A 21,515-nucleotide genomic window follows, 5' to 3' on the forward strand; every position below is an offset into this window, starting at 1 on the left:
CTCAAACGGAACTGTCTTGTGAAATTGTGAAATTCAACTGAAATTAAAAATGGAACAAAAATTCACTCTGACGATCAAGTGATTGTGTTGGTGTATATTGTTGCACAGCAAAAATATTCTTCCCTATTAGAGACGGACGACAAGTATGCAAATATTAACCTAATATATTTATTTAATTAATTACACTTAATTACTTAGAGTACGTCCCTAGCTAATTATTATGCTGGGTGGGGAGGTCTCTTCGGCGGAGTCGTGAATGGCTAGTGTGCCAAGTTAAAGACTGCGCAAGTCTATTAGGATGGGCTTGAAGCTTGGCCTGATACTTTGCTTTCACCTTGGCAATTTCATCTTTAACTGATCCTACATTTAAGTCTTTATGGATATTTTCATTCCGTATGTACCATGGTGCCCCGGTGAAAGTTCTTAGTATCTTCGATTGAGCTCTCTGGATTATTTCTAAATTACTAACGCAAGAATTTCTCCATAGCTCGGAGCCGTATGTCCAGATGGGTTTGAGAACTACATTGTACAAAAGTACTTTGTACTCCAGGTTTAGTGGTGAACGGGTGTTTATTAGCCAATGTAGATTACTAGCTTTAAATTTAAGTAGATTTCTCTTCGCTTCGATATGTTTACGCCAAGTATGTCTTCTATCCAGATGAACACCAAGGTATGTTACTTCGGTGGTTTGTGGAATGTTGATATTGTTCAGATATAATGGAGAGCAGATTTGTCTGTTTAACGTGAAGGTGACATGCTTGCCCTTTTGCTCTTTTACATGTATCCGCCAGTCTGCTAGCCATTTTTCTAAGGCCACGAGATGAGATGATAAGTGATCCGTGGCCCTTCTTGGGCACTTGGAGCGACTTAATATGGCAGTATCATCAGTAAATGTCGAAGTTGTCGTTAGGCTGTTTGTCGGTAGATCTGCTGTGAATATGATATACAGTGTCGGTCCAAGCACGCTGCTTTGCGGTACACCAGCTTCAATTGGATGATATTCAGAGAGGTAATCTTTGCATCGTACTGCGAAACTTCTTTGCTGTAGGTATGACTCCAATATTCCATGGATGTTCTGTGGAAGTAATATTTTGATTTTGTGGATTAAGCCATCTTACCAAACGCGGTCGAAAGCCTGGGCGACATCCAGAAAAACAGTGGAGCAATACTCTCGTCTTTCAAATGCATTTCTTATCTCAGAGGTTATACGGTTTACTTGTTCAATGGTTCCATGTTTTTTCCAAATTGGTGCATCGGGATGGTGCTGTTTGAGCAGCTTTTCAAATATCTTTGATAGGCAAGGCAGAAGGCTGATAGGTCTATATGATGATGGCTTGGACTTGTCTTTTCCGGATTTATGGATCATTGTGATGACTGATTTCATCCATTCTTGAGAATAATAGCCCAATTTCATCATGCTGTTGAATATCACAGTAAGGAAATACAATGCACAGCTCGGCAATGCTATGATCATTTTAGGGGAGATGAAATCGTGGCCTGCAGCTTTCTATTGCTTTGGAATTTGGTCTTTAATGACCCTTGAGACTTCTCCTGATTAGAATATGATTCGGGATTGTTGGTTGGTGGGTGTGGTTTAAAGACGTTTTCTAGATGGACGGCAAATTGATTTCCCTTCTCTTTGTTGCCGCGAGCCCACTCTCCTGTTTGTGTACGCAAAGGTGATTCACTCTCGATTGGTGGGTATACGCCTGATTTATCTTTCCACAGTGGGAATCGCTTCTAGTTGGGGAGAGGTGCTCCATATGGGATATTTTAGCTCGGTTGTTTTCATCTTCTAGGGCTCTGCGTAGTTGGTGGTTGGCTATTTTTAGCCGCTCTTTCGAGGCAGGTGATCTGTGTGCTTGCCACTCTCGGCGAAGCCTTCTTTTATCGCGTAGCAGCACTTCAATGTGCCTAGAAATACGACTGCTGTTGGAAAGTTTTTTAGCTGCTAATATTGGTGTTGAGTGTTTTGCCGCCAGTGACATTGAGGATACTAATGCTTCGACTGACCTATCAATGTCATCTTTACAATTAATGTTTCGGCAGCTATCAATATGAGAGATTATGTACTTCCTGTATTTGAGACAATCTGTTTTGCTAGAAGTTAGAAAGTGTGGGCGTTCCGAAAGCTGTGGATGGTCGTAAAGGTGAAGTAGAATGGGCGATTGATCCGATGATAGATCTGTTAAGTGATCTACATTAATCTGAGCTTGCAGCACCCTTCGTGTAACTGCAAAATCAATCAAGTCGGGATGCTTGTTTGGGTGTGCTTGGCATTGTAGTCACCAGCTGCTATAATTCGGTCACCTAGTAGGTCGAAGAATGTTACTAATTCTGTTTCGGAAATGCAGAAGCGTGGTGGGCAGTATACTGCGGCTAGGTTTAGGTAGATTTGATATTTTAATATGAATTGCTGTTGCCTGTAGATAAGATGTAGCAAATGAAGGTGATTCTTGATCAGAACGCCAGTACCTCCATGTGCCTTACCATCGGGATGATTTGTCGCATAGTTATAGCCATCGAGGTGAAAATAGTTTTGATTTGTTAGGTGAGTCTCTGATATGAGCATGGCGTCAATGTCGTGATGAACGAGGAACTGTAAGAGCTCGCATTTGTGCTGCGAAATGCCATTTGCATTCCAGAAACATATATTTAGACAAGCCATTTAAACAGATTTCTGTTTGATTAGGAGCTCCAGGAGGAGATTTTGGTTGCGCATAAGCTCTTGCATCGTTTGTTGTATTGGAATCATTGTGTTTGTTATAGTTACCAGCATTGACTCAATTCCACTAGGCAATTGGGAGGGATTTGCAGGAGTATGTTGGGAAGAATAATTTGCATCTCTCTTTTATGTTTTGCGCACAGTTTTGCCTACGAAAAATTCCTGTCACGGTTTTTTTATACCCGTACTCAAAAAAGAGTTAAGGGGTATATTAGATTTGTGGTAAAAGTGGATGTGTGTAACGCAGAGAAGGAAACGTTTCCGATCCCATAAAGTATATATATTCTTGATCAGCATCAATAGTCGAGTCGATAGAGCCATGTCTGTCTGTCCGTCTGTCTGTCTGTCCGTCTGTCTGTCTGTCCGTCTGTCTGTCTGTCCGTCTGTCCGTCTCGATGAGCGCCTGGATCTCAGAGACTATAAAAGCTAGAGGAACCAAATTTGGTTTCAAGACTCATGTGATATCACACTGCTACAAGTGTATTTCGAAATTTCACCCCGCCCCCTTCCGCCCCCACAAAGGACGAAAATCTGTGGCAGGCACAATTTTAAAGATACGATAAAACTAAAAACGCAGTATCGTAGAGAATGCCCATATCTACCAGATTACCGATTCAGATCGGATCATAATTATAGCCAGAATGAAGAAATTAATTTTCAGTTGCTTCCTCTGCCCCCTCTTGCCAACGACCACGCTACTCATTTTCCTTCTCGCTCACACACTCGCCGCGTTAGCAGTGCGCTAGCAACCCCCAGCGGAGGAGATGTAGAATCTAAATGGTACATGTACAATCTACATGTTAGATGTAGAATATACATTGTATATGTAGATGTAGATAAAAGATGTGGATGAAACAGGCGGCCGCAGCTAGCGATCGGTATCGGGTTTCATCTTGAGAACTCACTTGTTAACAAGAGTTCTCCATTCTATTGCAGTTTGATAACGAGCTGTTAACGGATTGGTCAGCGACGTTCGATTGCATTCCAGAATTTTTGGTTGCATGAGACTTCCTGTTGATTTCGGCTTGGACGACTCTTGCTTTGTTTATGCAGGTGTGTTGGGGCATCTTCTTATATGTTTATCATACTTCCTACAGATACAAGTACATAGGTGTAAAGGTGAGTGCTGGGCATATGCATAACGTCTATAGGTGTGGGTGTGGATATGTCAAAGTGCTTAACGTATACGTAATGCGTGTGCGATGGTGGGCATTATAGTTATGTTACTAAATATATTTAGTTAATGTACATTTTTGTATTTCAGGAATGGAATGATATGAATCTACGCTGGAATTCTAGTGAGTTTGGTGGTGTTCGGGACTTGCGAATTCCGCCGCATCGTTTATGGAAGCCGGACGTTCTCATGTACAACAGGTAGGTATAGGTGCATTGCTTTTCAGCTGCGCAAGCCACTGATTACTTACAATATGTTTGAAGCTAGCGTTTGTTGAGTTTGTCTGTCTGGCTGACAGACTCTAAGGTGAAGAGCAACCGGACTGTGTTTAGACTTCTGTGATATGTCACTAAGTCAAATGTATTTCAAATTTTTTCAAGAATAAGTTTTTTTAGACCAAGACTATTTAAGATTAGCTCAGGTAAATGCGCTTTTCCATTTTTAGCGAGAGGGACTGGTGTGGGTCGCTGCAGTGGCCGCGACTCTTCTTTTATACTCAGTTGTACTCAGTCAGTATATATATCATATGCTCGATTTATGTGGAAGTATTAAATCTTTTATTTGTTACATTTTTTCGCTACAACTGCCATCTACATTATTTTTTTTACAACTTTGCCAGAGAGCGCACACTGCACAAGGTAGAGTATGTGAACGAGAAAGAGAATAAGGCAGCGTTGGCAGGTGGTAGCTTAGCCACTTAGCTTAGCCAACATTATTTTCATCGTTCTGGCTATAATAATGGCAATTTTCTCGTATCTTCCAAATTGTGGATGCCACAGATGCTCGTCCTTTGTGGAGGCAGAAGGGTCAAAATTGTTAAATAAATTTGTAATAGTGTGTTATCACTAGGAGTCTCTAAACCAAATTTGGTTGCTTTAGGTGAAATAGTCTCTGGGAACTAGGCAAAAAAACAAGACGCACGGACATACAGACATAATTTTATTGACTTTGATCAAGAATATACACACTTTATGGGGTCGGAAACGATTCCTTCTGTGCGTTACACACATCCACTTCGACCAATATAAAATTTCAAATTTCAAATTCAATACCGCTTAAGTCTTTGAGTACACTTTTGAATTCAAACGTTTTTTTCATAGACATAGCATTTTGGAAAGCTTTATTGATATTCTAGAATGAATTGAATTCAACATTGTCGAAATATTAAAATGTAAGCAATCCTACAATCCTATTTTCATCTGAGAAATTCCGCATACGCCTACACCAAACTATTTTCTACGATTTAAAAATTATGCATTCTTTATTTATTAAATTAATTATACCCGTACTCAAAAAAGAGTTAAGGGGTATATTAGATTTGTGATAAAAGTGGGTGTGTGTAACGCAGAGAAGGAAACGTTTCCGACCCCATAAAGTATATATATTCTTGATCAGCATCAATAGCCGAGTCGATATAGCCATGTCCGTCTGTCCGTCCGTACGTCCGTCTGTCCGTCTTGATGAGCGCCTAGATCTGAGAGACTATAAGAGCTAGAGAAACCAAATTTGGTTTCCAGACTCTTGTGATATCACACTGCTACAAGTGTATTTCAAAATTTCGCCCCGCCCCCTTCCGCCCCCACAAAGGACGAAAATCTGTGACAGGCACATTTTTAAAGATACGATAAAACAAAAAACCCAGTATCGTAGAAAGTGCCCATATCTACCAGATTGCCGAATCTGAACTAGATCGGATCATAATTATAGCCAGAATGATGAAATTAATTTTCTGTTGGTTCCCTCTCCTTCTCCAGCGCTGCTGACGCTACTGATTCTCTTTCTCGCTCGCACACTCTGCCGCGTTTAATGCGCGAGCAACCCCTAGCGGATGTGATGTAGAACCCAAATAGTACATGTATTATCTACATGTTAGATGTATAATATACATAGTATATGTAGATGTAGATAACAGATGTAGCACAAAACTGTAAAATTAAAAATTTTTTTTTAAACTTTTAAATTCTAAAAAATCATAAGCTCAAAAATGTATATACTGACTGAGTACGGGCATAAGTAGAGTCGCGTCCCCAGAAGCGACTCACACGTTCCTTCTCGTTTTCTTTCAAATTATTACAAATTGTATTTGTAATAATAATGTTAATAATCCCCTTAACACATAAAGAACTATTTTACTAGCATTTTATAATATTTTATCTGTTTCCATTTTTCTTGTACTGTTTTTTATGCCACTACATCTGTGTCTTTCTTTCCTCTCACACCAACACGCCGTTCTATCGCGCTCTCCTCCGACATCGGGTGCACCCTGCACAAGGAAGAGTGTGTGTGTAAGGGAAATCATATCCACGGCATATTTATTGGTTCATTCTGGCTATAAAAATAATCCTTTCTGAACAAAATTCAACAGTCTGGTAGATATGGCATTGATTCGCTATGATTCTGCATTTTCGGAGTTCTCATATCTTCAAAACTGTGGATGCCTCAAAATTTCGCACTTTGCGAGGGCGCATGGAAAAAATTTTAGTTTGAATTGAAAGACAATCTGGTTCTAGCTCTTATAGTCTCTGAGATCTGGGCGTTCATTAGCACAAACCGACGGATATTTTAATTCGACTTGGCCGTTTATACTGACTTTCTACTGGCTATTACATACACTTATACGAATTTTATACACCCATGTACTCTTTAAGTATCCGGTATAAAAACCATTATTCCTTTTCATTGTACGGAGCTGCAAGTCTGTTAGAAAAAGTCGGTTTCGTTCTTTAAAGAAACGGTCGATTTTATTACATAATGTAATCGTAATGGAATTGAATTTGATTAATCAAAGCATTCTATTACACGTTACAATTTCAGTGCAGATGAGGGCTTCGACGGCACTTATGCTACCAATGTGGTGGTGCGCAACAACGGGAGCTGCTTGTACGTTCCACCGGGCATTTTTAAATCAACTTGCAAGATAGATATCACCTGGTTCCCATTTGACGATCAACGATGTGAAATGAAATTTGGTTCTTGGACCTACGATGGCTTTCAGGTGAGTGAACGGCGGCAAAAATCGGTGGACATAATTTTAATTACTTAATTACTTACTCCTCGTCTAATTAAAAAACCAGTAAGTAAGCTTACTTTTTTGAGCTAAGTTTATATACCCTCCCAACAAATCTCTCTTCTATTCAGAGAAAAATATAACCGACCTTTGCAAAAGACTGTACAGCTAGTCTTTTTTTATCAGAATCAACCAAATTTTTATTGGATTGGTGCTACGAATAACAAAAATTTACGAGTATATTTGTTTGCTTACACCATTTACTCAAAAAGTACCTAGGCGGTGTCGTCCGTTTAGGTGGCGGTCATTAACTTGGGACTGCGTGGGAACGGAAGTTTAGACGGGAAGGTGGTGTTGAAAAACACAGATCCCAGCACACTCCCCTGTGTTACACCAGCGTGGATGAGTCTGGTTGATATGCAGTCCCTGACTTCAACTCTTATATTCCTGCTTAGCAGAAATAATCTAATGTACAGGGTGAAGTACAATGAAGAATCTCTCTCGGTTGGTTTTCAACTCCCTAGTACTACTGGCAGAGATTTGGTTAAATAAACCGGTAAAAAAAATTCCACTCAAAGAATGTTGTACAGTTTCAGAGAGGATATTTAATTTCTGATTTATCTACATAATTTAAGATTAAAAAATGTTTAATCTCTTTATTTTCATTTTACGAAACCTCCAGAAAATCCTTTTTGGAATTGCCTTGCATTGGCGGTGGACACCATTGCTTTTAAAGCTTTCAATTTCCTATCAAATTTACATTCGCAATAACAATCAATAAATCGTAAAGCCAAAGATAATGATAGCACTACCCGACACCATTTTTATACCCGTACTCAAACAAGAGTTAAGTGGTAAAAGTGGATGTGTGTAACGCAGAGAAGGAAACGTTTCCGACTCCATAAAGTATATATATTCTTGATCAGCATCAACAGCCGAGTCGATAGAGCCATGTCTGTCTGTCCGTCCGTCTTATTTGTCGGCTGGCTCTCAGAGACTATAAGAGCTAGGGCAACCAAATTTGGTTTCCAGACTCACGTGATATCACACTGCTACAAGTGTATTTCAAAACTTCGCCCCGCCCCCACAAAGGACGAAAATCTGTGGCAGGCACATTTTTAAAGATACGATATAACTAAAAACGCAGTATCGTAGAAAATGCCCATAACTACCAGAGTGCCGAATCTGAATTAGATCGGATCATAATTATAACCAGAAGGAAGAAATTAATTTTCTGTTGGTGCTTCCGCCCCCTCCTGCCAGAGACCCGCTACCTATCTCTTTCTCGCTCGCACACTCTGCCGCGTTCAGTGCGCGAGCAACCCCTAGCGGAGGAGATGTAGAATACACATTGTAGATGTAGATGTAGATAGTAGGCTATAATTATGATTCGATCTGATTCAGGTTCGGCAATCTGGTATATATGGTCATTCTCTACGATACTGCGTTTTATCGTTTTATCGTATCTTTAAAAATGTGCCTGCCACAGATTTTCTTCCTTTGTTGGGGCAGAAGGGGGCGGGGCGAAATTTTGAAATACACTTTTAGCAGTGTGATATCACATGAGTCTGAAAACCAAATTTGGTTGCCCTAGTTCTTATGGTCTCTGAGATCTAGCCGACAAACAAGACGGACAGACAGACATGGCTCTATCGACTCGGCTATTGATGCTGATCAAGAATATATAAACTTTATGGGGTCGGAAACGTTTCCTTGTCTGCGTTACACACATCCACTTTTACCACAAGTCTAATACATATACCCCTCTTTTTGAGTACGGGTATAAAAAGTCCATTTGGCTCTTTGAGGTGAGTTTTCAAACATACCGAATTTTTTCAAAATAAATTTTGCGAAGGAATGGCTTTTGAGTAGAATAGTAGTGTTTATTGGATATAATAAGTTAAACAATATATGTAGAATGAATTAATTGAAAAAGAGGTTTTCTTGAATATCTTGTTCAATTCGACTTCTTAAGTAAATATTACCGTTGTTGGTATGGATGGCTATGGAGCTATCGTGCGTATATTAGCCCCGATAGAATTGACAGCTCCTGTTGACTAACAGCTCTTCACAGTCGGCCTTTCCTGACAAATCGTAGCGTCCTCGCGAGATTCGTAGGGTGAGTCGCCTTCAATGTCGTCATCTTCATCTGGTTCATCGGGTGGGAGTTCGCACCAGCGTTTCATCCTGTCAGATGAATACGCCGCCTTATAGTGCCTTTGCATTCGTTGGGCATGAGGGATATCTTCTACCAGATATCGGTCGTTTGGCAGCACCTTGCTGATAATAAATGGACCTTTATAGCGAGGCTCCAATTTGCGTGACGTTCCCGTGCTGAACGGCTCATTCTCGACCAACACAAGATCACCAAGGGTATATACGGTTGGCTTGGAATGTCTGGCATCGTAACGTTTCTTCGCAGCAGCCCAATGATCGTTGACTGTAGTCGCAACATCTGCTCGCAGCTTTTCCAACTCGTCATCTGTCAACATCATCTGATCCGGGCCTTGGATCGCTTTCGTCACTGTGTTCTTGAGGATATCTCGTGGCTCGTAACCATACAATAGCTGAAATGGGGAAAATTTAGTGGTACCATGGTAAACATGGTATTGATGCTCAATTGGATTGATCGTATCTGGCCGTCCAATCGTTTTTCATTTTCATTTGAAGGCAATAGCATTGACAAAATAATCCGGTTCGTTCGTTCTGCATGTCCGCTCGCTCTCGGTGTCTTTACAGCAAAAAAATCCTTTCAAAATCCTTTGAAGTAAAAGCGGTACCGCGATCGGTAATGATTCGATCTGGCATTCCTAAGTAGCTGGCTACCTCCTCCAGGACATCAATTACGTGTTTCGTGGCTGTACTTTTTACAGCTCGCACTATGGTAAATTTTATAAATGCGTCGACATTCACAAGAATGTGCTCATTCCGTTTTGAACTCTTAGAAAAGGGTCCCAGGTGATCAATATGTACGGTGGAAAAAGAGATTGGATTGATGTCATAGTGGTACTGTCCTTCCTGACGTCCACCTGGTATCTTATACAGCGCACAGCCCACACATGACTTTATGTAGCTTTTAACGTAGTTGCGCATTCGGTGAAACCAAAACAAATTTAGAATCCGATTAATTTTTTTCTCTGTGCTCATGTGTCCAGCCTTGTCGTGACATTCGTTTAAAATATGGAATCTTAGCTGCTTTGGCACAACCCAAAGCAGCACGCTGTCATATTTGCGAAACAGGCGATCTTGCTCGATCACATACTCGTCGCTCTCAGATTTCTTAAATGGGGAAATGGGAAACCAGCACAGTTTGTAACGCGTGAAGGGGGAGCAGAGGAGCGGAGGGTAGGTGTCTTTGTCGCTTGTGGAATCTTTGGGGCGAACTCTAAAAACGCTCAGTAGGGTAGGCAAAAGTAACCTTCATTTTCATTCTCTTTTTAGGAGCCCACGGATAGCTTCATATAAAATTTCATCAAACAATTGTAAAAAATCCTTACTCAATAAATCGTAGCCTTTACGACTCGATCTTAGTCATCTCGATCTAGGAAAAAAAAAACCTGAAAGACACACAAAACAACTCAGTCTAAGGAGTTTAGCTTAATCCAAATCAATTTGGGTCGTAAGCAAACACAGGCCTCAGTTCATTATTCAGCTGTGTTCGATTCAAGTAACATCCACATGCTACTGCTCAAATGATAAGTTTTTTTTTAAGCTTTTCCTATTTCTGGTACAGTTCAAACCTTCAAGTTTTCTTTTTATTTTACCCGTACTCAAAAAAGAGTTAAAGGGTATATTGTATTTGTGGTAAAAATGGATGTGTGCAACGCAGAGAAGGAAACGTTTCCGACCCCATAAAGTGTATATATTCTTGATCAGCATCAATAGCCGAGTCGATATAGCCATGTCCGTCTGTAATCCTTCTCGTTATAATTCAAATTGTGAACAATATGAGCAAGCAGCATTTTTTCTTTCTAAATTCCAAAGAAAATAGTGTAATTATAGCGCAACACCCTTTTTACAGAGCCGAAAATGTGTCAGAAGAAAGAAGAAATACCAACGACCGCACGGTGTATGTGATTGAAAAACAAACAAAATTTTAGCAACATGATTTGTACAGTTAAAGTAACGGATATTTAAAAATTACAGTTTTTCTGTACTTGCTTGGGTACAATGGCTACGAATGGGTTAATTGAATAAATTTTGGATAATTCCCTAAAAAGTCGATGATTTCGAGGAAAAATAAACAATTATTACTTGCTGTAAATCCTAACACGTACTCGTCCTAGAAAAAAACACCTAACGACGGAAATGCTCCAGATGTGGAATAACTCGCGATAATTTTAGGCCAAAAGGTTTCCTCGTAATTATCGACAATCCTTACACCAAAACCAAACGAACCAAAAAATGTATTCAACTTTTATTTGCATACTGCATCTTTCAGGTTAAAAATATAGTAATGCATGGAAGGTACATATGATTCTGTTTTTGGGATTATTTATTAAAAGTATTCAATTCAATGCATAGCTAGATAAAAACATATGTTCTAAACCATCTAATTCTTTAGGTTGTTTTTCCACTTTAACTTGACTTTACAAAAGTATATCCTTTAATTTTGTCGAGATGGCGTCAGAAAAATTGATCTAGATACCGAACGACTCAAAATTGTCAAGCGCGCTTTTAAACATATGTAGTTAAAGGAATATTTAAAGAGCAAGTACAACAATAATGTCGACAACATTTAAGGATATTAGTCAAGTGAATATATCAAACATATGATGTTTCAACCATTAGACATACATTAAATTGGTAAATAGTTATTAGATATTACTTCCAATGTGGTATATTTAACAAAAAATTTGAATAAGTTTTATAATAAAAAATTATAATAATTAGATATTTAAAAAAATTATTTTAGATTACAAATCAAATTTAAATAAAATTATTGTGTGTAACGAAAATGACCATTCAACTTTTTGTATCGAAAGTTGTACCCAAAAGTTACAAGCAAGTGCTTAAAGCTATCAGACAGACAGAGACTCGGCAATTGATGCTGATAAAGAATATGTATACTTTATGTGGTCGGAAACGTTTTCTTGTATGCGTTGTCCACTTTTCCCAAAAATCCAAAGTATCCCGTAAGTCTTCGAGAACGGGTATAACAAAGAACATAAAATACTGCATACTATTTTGTTTAAAGATAAGCATTGAAACCTTTTCTAAACTTGTTCCTTAATGTAGTATTTTAATTATATTAATTGTTCCCTTTGACAGTTGGATCTGCAGTTGCAGGACGAAGCTGGCGGAGACATTTCTAGCTTCATAACAAACGGAGAGTGGGATCTGCTAGGTAAGTTGAAAAGCCGGAAACCGAACATAGCATGGTGAGATATATATGTACATACATATGTAAAATTAATCTAAATTTGAATATCACAAGTCGATGAAAATGTAATATCTTAATATTTAATCTTTTCTTCTTTATCTAACTCATCATCTTTCATTAAATTCGTTCCCATCCCAAAAAAACAACCAGGTGTGCCCGGCAAACGAAATGAAATCTACTATAATTGCTGCCCAGAACCTTATATTGACATAACATTCGCCATTTTGATACGACGTAAAACCCTATATTATTTTTTCAATTTAATTGTGCCGTGCGTACTAATTGCCTCCATGGCACTGCTAGGGTTTACACTTCCGCCAGATTCTGGTGAGAAGCTCTCACTTGGTAAGTGTTGTCCAGTTCTACACACTCTGTCTCCCTTCCTCCTTTTTTCTGCATTCTCTCTGTCTTTCCCCCACTATCAGTAGATTAATGAACCATTTAGGGCTCGGCTGAATCCAAATATGATCAGATTAGGCAACTATGTTCATGCAAACAACTTAACCACATAACTTAACTTTTCCAACCTTATCTAACATGTTCCCGGTACAAATATTGCGAAAGTGCGCATACATTTTTTTTCAACTCGTTGTTACTCCACTTATTATTTCATCTCAGGATCGACAACAAAGCCAAATCTTTATCTCGAAATTATGAAAACTCTCAAGGGCTAGTGAATAGGCAGAGCTCTGTAAGTGAACAAGCCCGAACACAATTGGGATGCACTTTGTACGGTAGCAAGGCAGCCGCGAATTGCTTAGCTGGTAACCCGAGAAAAGAGAGCGATATGATGAGCACGACCCCTATCGGAAGACATAAGGACCCTTTCAGTAATGAGACCAGTTTTGATTTGCGAGGGCACTAGAGAACAGCATGAACGCATTCCAATCGGTATTTGAATGATTCATTCATGGCTCATTCAGACAGAATCTAAAAGTAGTGGCATGAATTTGAATGAGAGGCTTAAATCTTTCGAGCTAACTAATTTCAACCCAGTGGTCAGGTTTAAAGAGCCATCAGCCTTTCCATATTTTATTGATACCGATGGAATAAAAAATCTCCGTTCAAAGAGTTCAAAATGCACAGTGCCCTCGTGTCACCGCATCTCGAAATGCCATGCCCCAAGTGGCCCTAGTTACAATGCTTAATGCTAGCCCCAGAAGGCATTCATTTTAAGTGCACGGGTAGGACAAGTGCCGTCAAGCTACTGGCCACTCACCTCTTTTAGCATATACTCGGAGGAGCTACATACATACATATATATGATAAGGTATAATTTTTGGCTTAGTTATACAAAAGACTTTCTTCCGCAACAATAAAGTTTAGAAAATCTAGAATAATTCTCACAAGAAAGCTCGCTCTAATGACCTATACAAATACATATGTATATGTAATTGATCACTTATGGAATGAAACGATTTGAGGCAAGTGGAAGTTAATAAAACAGTCACAGTAAAGTACTGAGCTACCATTCCCAGTTTGGGTTTCACTGCACTAGAAAAAGGAACCCGTGGCAGCAAGATAAAAAATACCTAAAAATTAACTCAAAAGACTCGATGGACCGACTACAGACCTACAGACCGTGAGGTTCAGCGCAGAGAATATGGTAGTAGTTTTTTATTGAACGCGGCAAAAGCAAAAGTGAAAAAAAACACAGCACCACGATTACCATCACACTCCCATTTGTACGTTCATGCATAAGTATCAGCAGTCTCAGCAGCAGGAACTGAGGGATCAGCCGGACCGAAGACCTCTGAATAATATTCTCAAATCTTTATTTTAATTGTGCTTGTATTTTAGCGTTTTACTCAAGTAATACAAGTATAAATGTAATAATTTCACAATTTGATTTCACGCTGTCTCTTTCTTCCCTTTTACTATGCTCGTGTTTTTGTTTGTGCAGACAATATCACAAAGACTGTCATTTTAATCATGTTTTGCGTATTTCTAGGAGTTACTATTTTACTATCGCTCACAGTCTTCCTTAACATGGTGGCAGAAACAATGCCGGCGACCTCCGACGCCGTGCCGCTGCTTGGTAAGTACGGAATGGCAAGGGAAACCTACTATTCACACTAAGTACTATTTATCTAAAACTTCTTAACGCACTCTCAATTCACTCAGAAACTAATCAGCAAAGATTCTTATTTTCCGCGCAGCCACGATGTCTTAACGTTTGTATAAAACGTTTTTATATTATATTTTTCGTCTATCTAGTACGAAGTTTATGATTTTTAAGTTGGGGCACACACATCTAAATGGACGGCAAATAACAATTCAATGACAGGACAGTCGCAAGATTTAACAAAGTGTAAGATTCGGCACACACACATACAAATTTAAGTTCGCTGTCATTCTTACATTCGAAAAAAATAATTGAAAATTTACTACCAGTCATTTGGTCCGTATTCCACTACACTTCAAATGAAGACTTTCAAACCAGATATTGCAAGCCACTTACTTTCCCGTAAAATTAATCGATACAAAAGTTATAGATGCATAATAGATGACTTACGAGTATACGAAAATTTAATAGATAAAACATCGATGACTTTTACGATAAAGTCATCAATGAAAATATAAATATTATGCTGTTTTTTTTTAATTTTAAATGTTTGTATTGTGTACAAACGTACATACTTGCATATTTTTTAAACTATTATACACTTATCGGCAGGATCATTTGGTCACTTTATTTGCGCTGCCACTGAAATGATATGGATTTATTTATATATGTATTTGTTCAGTGTTTTTGTTTGCACTTACTTTTCACGTACTTTCATTAATCTTAGTCTCCAATTTGTTTAAATGAATTTTGGTCTGTTTATGGTTAGGGAAAAGTCAAGGAATAGTGCCTTTCAATATTCCCGTTGTTCAAATTCAGTACGTACCCGAATCTCTGATGTGATCTGAGCGGTTGATCTTCTCAATCATTCCGTGGTCTTCTCGAGAGCCAAATTGGTGCGATGGTGATCGAAAAGATGGCAGATGTGTAAAACCGCTCACCTGGGAAGTACTATGATCATTTTCGAATGATATTTAGGTCAAAACAACGTGATTTTCGGGGCTCTTCGATGGCTTTGAAGATTTCGCTTGGCCGGAATTTGATGGGTTTTTCGGAAGGTGCTTGAAAAGTTTCACGTGATAACGATGGGAGCACAAATGAATTAGTGGCAACAACAAATGAATTTGCAAAAAAAGTTTCTCAATTCGCAGAAAAGTTCTAATTTGGTTGATTTGCACAGAAATCACTTGGTATTCAGTTTTTTGCTGCTATAACGAGTACAGATTCCATTGCATCCGCAGAGGAAAGAGGGCAGCTCATATTTCTTGTATTGAAGCCAGTTGACTCCATTCGCCATGAGCCTGTAAGATTGCTCAACGAACTTTGTGCGTTGAAGAAGACTTAGTAAAACAGGCGAGCTATCGGACGATAGATCCATTGGGACTACGTAATGGACATTTTTCAATTGGAGCGCTTATTTCTTAGTAGACAAAAGCAGTGGTAAGACTTCCATTACCCATTGCAAATAAATTGTTGCAAACCTCTAATGGTGGTGGTATTTGATGCGGTTTCTATCTAAGACGCCTGTTTCACGGTGTTTTCCATGCGGAAGATCTGTACCATAGACCAAATAACCCTTTATTTGAATGTTGTATTTGCTTGTGAGGTGCGTCTCTGAAAGAAGCCTTACGTCGATGTGTTTGTCATGCAAGAATTCGGTTAGTTCAAGTTTATGTTGTGAAACCCCATTGGAAATCCCCAGAGATGTTCTTAGGGAAGTCATTGATCATTGGTCAGACTCTTGAGATGCAAGCATCTGAATCAGTATATTTTGATTCTGCATAAGAAGAAAGACATAAAGTCCATAATACTTTGTGGCAGTGTAAATATCATAGTTCAAAAATAATTTTAGATGGTACATGTAGTATTTTTGTACTCGTACTTAAAAAGAGTTAAGGGGTATATTAGATTTGTGGTAAAAGTGGATGTGTGCAACGCAGAGAAGGAAACGTTTCGACCCGTAAAGTATATATATTCTTGATCAGAATCAATAGCCGAGTCGATATAGCTATGTCTGTCTGTCTGTCTGTCCGTCCGTCCGTCTGTCCATCCGTCTTGATGAGAGCCTAGTTCTCAGAGACTTTAAAAGCTAGAGTAATCAAATTTTGTTTTCAGGCTCATGTGATATCACACTGCTACAAGTGTATTGCAAATTTTCACCGCGCCCCCACAAAGAACAAAAATCTGTGGCAGCCACAACTTTAAAGATACCAGAGAAGTAAAAGCGTGCTATCGTAGAGAATGACCATATATACCAGATTGCCGAATCTGAATCATATCGGATCATTATTATAGCCAGAGCCAATAAATTAATTGGCAGTGGCTAACCCCACCTCCTCCCGCGCTGATGACGCTACTTATTCTCACACTCTGCCCTATGCAGAGAAGATGTAGAATCTACATTGAAGATGTACAATCTACATTTCAGATATAGAATAAACATGTTAGATGTAGATAAAAGATGTAGCAAAAAAAATGTAAAATGTTTGTAAGTTCTACATAAATCACAAATTTACTAGCTGAGTACGGGTACAAAAGTAGAGTCGCGTCCACAGCAGCGACTCACACGTTCCTTCTCGTTTATTGTTGTCATTTAGATATTTGGACACCACTTTAAATTGATCTTCAGTTATGGATTGAAGTTTCTCTTTGGTAAGAGGAATGACATGAACATTTGTATTTCCAATAAGCTCATAAATTTTTTCATCAGCGCACTATTCTACCGGTCGCATCATCAGCCAGCAATGCAAATATGAATATTATGTTGGTGTTGTTTGGGGTATATTTTCTATGTGATTTGAGCTTCCACAATTTATTTGATTTATCGCCCTGTAAGTTTTGAGGGCTGAGTTTTCTCTTGATTTGAGTGTAGCGGTCCAATCCGATCTGCCCAGCCGGAGCAGCTTTTCAGTTTCAGTTTATTTATTGTCATCTTTCATATTACAGTAGCACAGCTTCTGCTTCTGCTTAAATATATAGTGATACAAGAGTGACAAGTTCAAGCTTACTTTAACTTATGTTTATAAATCTACTCTACGCTTTATGCTTTTCAGGGTGTTAGTCTTTTGGTTACTATTATTAGACATCTAATTTTATGATTAGTTTAGGTTATGTTATTATATCTAGTAGTTAGGTGTATATTCCAGGAAAAAATGATTATGATAAAAACCTGATTAAAGTAGCTTTTTGGTTTTGTTTTGATTCTTATGTTGCTATTGCCGAAATCGGCACTGGAACTTTCACTCGATGTTTTACTAGCATTTTCGCTCTGTTGGCGACGAAGACCGTTGCAGTTGATAATGTTGCGGTGCAGTAGTTGAGGGTGTCAATGTACTTGTTGTTTGTGGCGAGCCACACTTCGAGCTCCATGAAATGGGAGTTACAATAAGCACAGCAGAAAGAACAGCAGAAATGTGCTCTCTGGCTGTCAGTGGTCATGTGAGCGGACTTGCTCTTCGTTTCTTTCCGAATCGTTATCACAAGTTGAAACGAAACGAAAACATCATTTTTGTATTCTATTGAGCTTCTACGCTCTTTCGTGTGACCTCGGCTCTTTCTGCACGAGTAACTTGTGGCACTTATTGAATTTTTATTGATTATAATTATTCACCGTTTTTATGCATAACAAAATTTGTTGTTAGATTTTCAGCGTCCTTTCGTTCCTATTGGATGTCTCGACTAACCTGATAACAATAATCACTTATTAAGGCCTGTCTCCAGCACCGCGGAAAATTGCGGCAAGGAATTTGCTAGTTATTCCGTGAGGGTGTGGAACATAGCTTAAACCGGGTTGATGAATCAGCTGTGTTTTGTAAACAGAGGCAACTGTAAAATTCTGCTAAAATTAAAAAAGGAAAAAAATTCACTCTGATGATGAAGTGATTGTGTTGATGGCGGCATATATTGTTGCAAAACAGAAAAGAATAATTTTCATCTCTCTTTTTGGTTTTGCGGACAGTTTTTGCCTACATCTTGCACCATTCACCATCACCATTGTAAAGTATATATTCCTGAGCTGGGTATCAGCTGTTCTCTCAGTCCACACACGGTCCCGATAGGCAACTATCGATATAAATCTGTGGATTCCGCTCGTGTTGCTGGATACACACTCCAGGAATACATAAACGAAACATTCCTGTCACAGTTTTTTTATATGGAGTTTGACAGTAATTTTTCGATTCCGCAGTGCTGGATACTATGCTTTAATAAACAAAAAACAAACAAAAATCGAAAAGACAGAGCAGCTTCTCATTCTTTGGAGCGAACAATGTTAATATTGTCATGGAAAATCGAAAAAACGAATAGAATACTGCCGTCGTTGTTGTCAGAGTAGTTTAAATTCTATTGGAATACGACTATAAAAAAGGAACAATCTCACTGATAAAAAATATGATATATATAAACTATGCTCAGTCAGCTGGGTATCATACACGGTCCCGATAGGCTCGGTCCTGCCCCCCCCGCCCAACGACGGCAGCTCCTTCTTTGGAGCGACTGTTATGTCATGGAAATCGAAAACAGTACGCCGCGTTTTTACGAGTAGTTTAAATTCTATTGGAATACGACTATAAAAAAGGAACAACATTTTTATATTCACTTCTTCCAGCTATTTGACTTAATACAAGCTTAAAACAAGTTTTTTTCAAAAACAGAATTTGTTCCATTGTCAAACTACATATGTGCATACGAGTATGTATGTACATGTATAATGGACGCTGAATGTGAATTTGCTGTTATAATTTCAAAATTTTCAGTAGTTTATTTTTTTCGTCTTAAAACACAAAGTATACCAGAATTTTAGAATTAGAATGAAAATTCAACGATCATGAAACTTTCTCACTGAACTGAAACATTTTGTATTGCTCCATCTTCAAAATTAAACACTTTTTAACTACTGATGAAACCACAAAAATTACACGGTGATCGTAACGATAGTTTGCAGATAGGTAGTAAATTATTCGATCAGGCCCCTGATAAGAACATAGTAACTATACAAATATATTGGTTTAATTTGATAAAAAACTATAACACTCGTGAAATGTGCATTAGGAAAATAAATTTTTATTGTTGATTTTCTTGTGATGTCCTAAAAACATTTTCTAAATAAATAATCATGGCTAATAATTCCTGCCAGGAATTTACTAGTTTTTCTGTGAGGGTGTGGATTATAGCTAAAACAGGGTTAATGAATCAGATGTGTTTTTTAAACAGCGCCAATTGTGAAATTCAACTGAAATTAAAGCATAGTATCCAGCACCGTGGAATCGAAAAATTCCTGTCAAACTCCATATAAAAAAAATTGTGCTAGGAATTTTTCTTTTCCGTTTTATAGGCGTGTGTATCCAGCAACATGACCGGAATCCGCAGACTTGTATCGATAGTTGCCTATCAGGACCGTGTGTGGACTGAGAGAACAGCTGACACCCAGCTCAGGAATATATGTTCAACAATTATTCCTGAAGTGAATGGTGCAAGATATTGGCAAAAACTGTCCGCAAAACCAAAAAGAGAGATGAAAATTATTCTTTTTTCTTTTGCAACAATATATGCTGCCACCAACACAATCACTTTATCAGCAGAGTGCATTTTTTTCCTTTTTTAATTTTAGCAGAATTTTACAGTATGCACTGTTTACAAACAGTGGAGACAGGCCTTCAGAACTGATTATTTATTTAGAAAATTTTTTTAGGACATCACAAGACGATTTTTAATTTTTTTTTTCTAATATTTGGTTTTTGGTATAGAGAATAGAATAGAAAAGATAATGATCACGGAATAAGACCAGAGGGTACCAGATGTCAAAATTCTAAAAATATGTAGGATACTCTTTATTAAAAGTTACTTTTCACTTTCGTTTATAACATGTAAATCAAATTTCAGAGGGATTTAGAATTTTGACCAGAGCCCCGCGTTTCCCACCGCTTTAAGTATGCATATACATATGTACAGTTGTGTTCAATGAAATAGTAGTGCCGCACCTCATCACTTTCCAAACCCTTTTTGAGATATTTCTAGTCTTTCAAATTGAACAAGTGATACCTTTACGGAAAGCCTGGAATGTAAGCATTAGAAACTTGAAGAAACCCCATTACATTTGCATTCTATCTTGTTGTTATTTATGACTTTAGACAACAACCCATGATATCTGCTGTTCAATGAAATAGTAGTGCTGGGTTAAATTAATTTTTAAAAATGAAAAAGCAAAGCAAATTTTTTTAAACAAGTCACCATCCGTAAGCTCAATTTGGTTATTGAATAATTTGATGAAAGAAAGTTTTGGACATAGCGGTACTTTTGATTTTGAGGCGTTGAAGAAATCTTTGCTCGGTCCAGAAGAGGAGACTAAAAACTTAAGGCAGGAGGCATAATGGGATTGAAAACTAAGTTGTAGGCACTCTCACTATTGTATTTAGCCCAATTAACTAAAAGAAGTAGACTGGAAATCGATTTTGTATGCGAAAAAATTATTTTTTAGAGGATGGTCGGCGATGGTCGAAGGCAAGACCAGGCCTTTAATATCCTCAAAAATTATGAAAAAAATTTTTAATCGCTCTGTCAGTGATGTGACGGTTCTTAGACGGTTGATTACACATTATTTGAATGCAAGAAGTCCCAGAAAGCTCCGCGTTTGGGTCTGAGAGTACATGGGTGCACTACTTCAGTTTGTAAAAACGCATGTGGAATGGCCTGTGTCACAGTGACAAAAATACTTTTGACTAAAGATAGTAAAGTTGTATTATATGTTAAGATAAACTCAAAAGATTATGTTTGGCATTCACAGAAACCCGATTACCACCTAAAATCAGGAAAAAATTAGCATTGGGCATGCTAGCTGCTAATATAATTGCTGGACATTTATTATTAACTCTCTTAGGAAATACAGGCCCTTCAATATCCTACTTTTTAGTAACATTTTTGCTAATTGCTCAAATTGCTCTATTAGTTTTAGAATCAGCTGTAGCTATAATCCAATCAATCCAATCCAATCTTATAAGCTAGTACTTTCTAGCCTGGCGTTTGAGTATAGTGTGGTTTTGAGCGAAACTGTGTATGTAGGTATACTTTCCAATACATTACATTCATATTACAGTTGAAAAATTCATGTTAACAGGATAATGACTTTAAATGCCCAGAAAAGCTCGCTAGGAATTGTCCAACTGG

General features: G+C 38.2%; 1 protein-coding gene across 5 annotated transcripts in view; it reads left to right on the forward strand.

The window, feature by feature from the left end:
• The window catches only part of LOC111075299 (neuronal acetylcholine receptor subunit alpha-7), a 161,042-nt gene that overhangs the window by 75,074 nt on the left and 64,453 nt on the right, over positions 1–21,515 (forward strand). For all 5 annotated transcript variants that reach the window (XM_041595670.1, XM_041595671.1, XM_041595673.1 and 2 more), the window contains 5 exons: positions 3,990–4,099; positions 6,714–6,894; positions 12,178–12,253; positions 12,440–12,634; positions 14,241–14,327. In XM_041595670.1, the coding sequence (XP_041451604.1) occupies positions 3,990–4,099; positions 6,714–6,894; positions 12,178–12,253; positions 12,440–12,634; positions 14,241–14,327 (649 nt within the window). The remainder of the gene's footprint in view (positions 1–3,989; positions 4,100–6,713; positions 6,895–12,177; positions 12,254–12,439; positions 12,635–14,240; positions 14,328–21,515) is intronic.

This window comes from Drosophila obscura, unplaced genomic scaffold (assembly GCF_018151105.1).
Source record: "Drosophila obscura isolate BZ-5 IFL unplaced genomic scaffold, ASM1815110v1 contig_74, whole genome shotgun sequence".
Lineage (NCBI taxonomy): Eukaryota > Metazoa > Arthropoda > Insecta > Diptera > Drosophilidae > Drosophila > Drosophila obscura.